General features: G+C 41.0%; 1 protein-coding gene across 1 annotated transcript; it reads left to right on the top strand.

The window, feature by feature from the left end:
* LOC126696314 (uncharacterized) lies at positions 1-2,392 on the top strand. The gene is made up of 4 exons (XM_050393076.1): positions 1-613; positions 707-999; positions 1,184-1,531; positions 1,598-2,392. Exons 1-4 carry the CDS (start codon positions 1-3, stop codon positions 2,390-2,392), a joined length of 2,049 nt encoding a protein of 682 aa, XP_050249033.1.
* Positions 2,393-3,359: the final 967 nt, after the last annotated feature.

Here is a 3,359-nt window from a genome sequence, read left to right as displayed (position 1 = left end):
ATGGACGAGCATGTACAGACAATGAGCATAGAGCAGAGAAGGGTTGTTGCAGAGCCCACTGAAGTACTAGAAGATATCCCTCTGGAAGAGGATAATCCTGAAAAGTTTACTAGAATTGCAACAAGTATGGAGGAGAAGATGAAGCAAGACCTCATCCAGTTCTTGAGAAAAAGCATTGACGTCTTCACGTGGAGTCATGAAGACATGTCAGGAATTGACCCAAGTGTTATTACTCATCGATTGAATGTGTATCCATCTTCCAAGCCTATTCGTCAAAAGAAGAGGGTCTTTGCTCCTGAGCAAGATAATGCCATTAAGGAAGAAGTCCAGAAGTTAACCACAGCAGAATTCATTCGAGAAGTTTATTACCCAGATTGGTTAGCTAATGTGGTGATGGTTAAGAAAGCTAAAGACAAGTGGAGGGTGTGTGTAGACTTCATTGATTTGAACAAGGCTTTCCCCAAGAATAGTTATCCTTTGCCACGCATTAATCAATTGGTAGACTCAACAGCAGGTCATCAGTTACTATGCTTCATAGACGCCTTCTCATGGTATAACCAAATAAAGATGGGTGAAGCAGACCAAGAGAAGACATCCTTCATTACCAGTCAAGGTTTATTTTGTTATAAAGTGATGCCTGTTGGTTTGAAGAATGCGGGGGCAACTTATTAGAGGCTATTCAATCACATGTTCCATCCACAAATAGGACAGAATGTAGAAGTTTATGTGGACTATATGTTGGTGAAGAGCTTGGACGAGAAGAAACATCTGAATGACTTACAAGAGACCTTTGACACACTTAGACGATACAATATGAATCTGAATCCAAGTAAGTGTGCCTTCAGGGTTTCGTCAGGGAAGTTTCTAGTATTCATGGTTTCACAGAAAGGAATTGAAGAGAATCTAGAAAAGATCCAAGTCATACTGAACATAGAACCACCAAAGAATGTCAAGGAAGTCCAATCCTTCACTGGACGAGTTGCAACTCTAAACAAGCTTGTTTCAAAATCTTTTTAAAGTTCTCAGAAAGGCATTCAAATGGACGGACGAGTGCCAAAAGGCCTTCCAGGATCTTAAAGTCTATCTTACCACAACTCCCCTGCTAAGTCCATCCATTCCAGATAAGGAGTTATATTTGTACTTGGCAATGACCCCATATGCTGTAAATTCAGCATTAATCTAGGAAGAATGGAAGGTGCAAAAACCTGTGTATTATACAAGTCGAGCACTAAAGGGAGTAGAAGGACGATATCTGATCATTGAAAAGTTGGCTTTTGCATTAATAACGGCTTCCAGGAAGTTAAAGCATTACTTCCAAGCTTATGTCATCAATGTCATGACAGATCATCAGCTCAAGAAGGTGATGAACAAGTTGGAAGCCACAGGACAACTAATCCAATGGGCCATTAAGCTTAGTGAGTTTAACATCAGATACCAACCAAGGAATGCAATAAAGGCTCAAACTCTAGCAGATTTTATTGCAGAATTCACTCTAAGTCATGATGATTTAGACGGGGTGGAAAAGGTTAAAGTATGGGTCGTCCATGTAGATGGGTCGTCTACACTATATGCAGGAGGAATAGGAATTGTGTTGTAGTCCCCAGAAGGAGATAAGTTAAAGTATAAGGTTCATCTACAATATCAAACAACCAACAATGAAGTTGAGTACGAAGCCTTCCTCAAAGGGCTAGAATTGGCTAAGTCCGTAGAGGCAGAGTCAATAGTCGTCAAGGAAGACTCTCAATTGGTCATAGGTCAAGTAAATGGAACATGTGAATCTAAAGACGAATGGATGAAGAAATATCTTAATAGGGTGAGATGCCTTATTAAGAAATTTAAAGAAGCTAGTTTTATTCAAGTCCCAAGGGAAGAAAACATGGAAGCAGATGTCTTGGCAAAAGCAGCATCAATAGAAGGATCGATGGACGAGTTTGATGAAGTCCAATGCATGCCTAGCATAGATCTTCCAGAGGTACAACAAATAGAAGGTGAAGAAAACTGGATGACCCCAATAGTCGCTTACCTAAAGGATGAAAGACTTCTAGAAGAAAGAGACGAGGCCAGAAACCTAAGGATCAGATTAGCTAAGTACGTCCTTATAGATGAGATGCTATACAAAAGAGGCTTCTCTAAACCTTACCTAAAGTGTTTAGCTCTAGACGAATCAAATTATGTATTGAAAGAAGTTCATGAAGGAGCATGTGGCAACCATTCAAGAGCTAGAGCACTTGTCCACAAGGTTGTCTGTGTAGGTTATTACTGGCCAACCTTTCAAGCAGATGCTAAGGCTTATGTGAAAGTGTGTGATCAATGTCAACGATTCAGTAATGTCCATAGACAACCATCGGAGTACCTTACCCCGATGATGGCCTCATCTCCCTTTGTGCAATAGGGATTGGACATTTTGGGACCCTTTCCAATGGGAACCACGCAGATGAAGTTTCTGGTAGTTGGGATCGATTACTTCATTAAATGAGTGGAAGTTGAACCCTTAACAAAAATCACACAGCAGAATGTAAAAAACTTCGTCTAGAAGAGCATTGTGTGCCGGTTTAGAGTACCTAGGGTACTAATATTAGACAATGGATGACAGTTCGATGACACACCCTTTAGAGATTTCTGCGAGCAACTTGGAATCAAGAATCATTATTCATCACCCTTCCACCCACAAGCAAACAGACAAGCAGAAGTAGCAAATCGATCCTTGTTGAAAATCATTAAGACTCGGCTTGAGGGGGCAAAGGGAGTATGGCCAGACGAGCTACCAAGTGTTCTATGGGCCTATAGGACAACTATGAGGACCCACACAAGGGAAACTCCTTTCAAACTAGCCTATGGAAGCGAAGCATTCATACCTGCAGAGGTGCACATAGCCAACCACAGGGTGATGAAGTATCAGGACAAGGAGAATGAAGAACAACTTCGTCTTAACCTCGACCTAATAGACGAGGTGAGGATGGATGCGGAGCATAAAACAGCAAGGTATAAAAATCTTATGGCTAGACAATATGATACAATGGTGAAATCCAGGCGCTTCAACATTGGGGACCTCATCCTAAAAAGGTCCTCCTTGGCAACTAGAAACCCGACCCATGGAAAGCTTGGGTCTAATTGGGAAAGACCTTACAGGGTTAGCAACTGTGCAAAAGGCAGAGATCATACTACTTGGAAGCCCTAGATGGACGGAAGCTAGAGCACCTTTGGAATGTTGAGCATCTAAGAAGATACTATCAATGAAGGGTCAGCTTGGACGAGCATCATCATGGACGAGTATTATTATGGATGAAGTTGAAGTTATGTGTTGCTTTCCTCATATTTATTTTTGTTTAGTACTAGCACTACATATTTTTAATATTTTA

Source organism: Quercus robur, chromosome 8, assembly GCF_932294415.1.
Source record: "Quercus robur chromosome 8, dhQueRobu3.1, whole genome shotgun sequence".
In the NCBI taxonomy this organism is placed as follows: Eukaryota; Viridiplantae; Streptophyta; class Magnoliopsida; order Fagales; family Fagaceae; genus Quercus; species Quercus robur.
This window is presented reverse-complemented; position numbering and strand designations above follow the sequence as displayed.

Excerpts from the sequence above, each read along its gene's own strand:
- LOC126696314 (XM_050393076.1), top strand. The coding sequence starts at position 1 with ATGGACGAGCATGTACAGACAATGAGCATAGAGCAGAGAAGGGTTGTT. Across the intron at positions 614-706 it reads ATCCTTCATTACCAGTCAAG|GACAGAATGTAGAAGTTTAT; the intron begins GTTTATTTTGTT and ends ATCCACAAATAG. Across the intron at positions 1,532-1,597 it reads ACGGGGTGGAAAAGGTTAAA|TCCCCAGAAGGAGATAAGTT; the intron begins GTATGGGTCGTC and ends ATTGTGTTGTAG.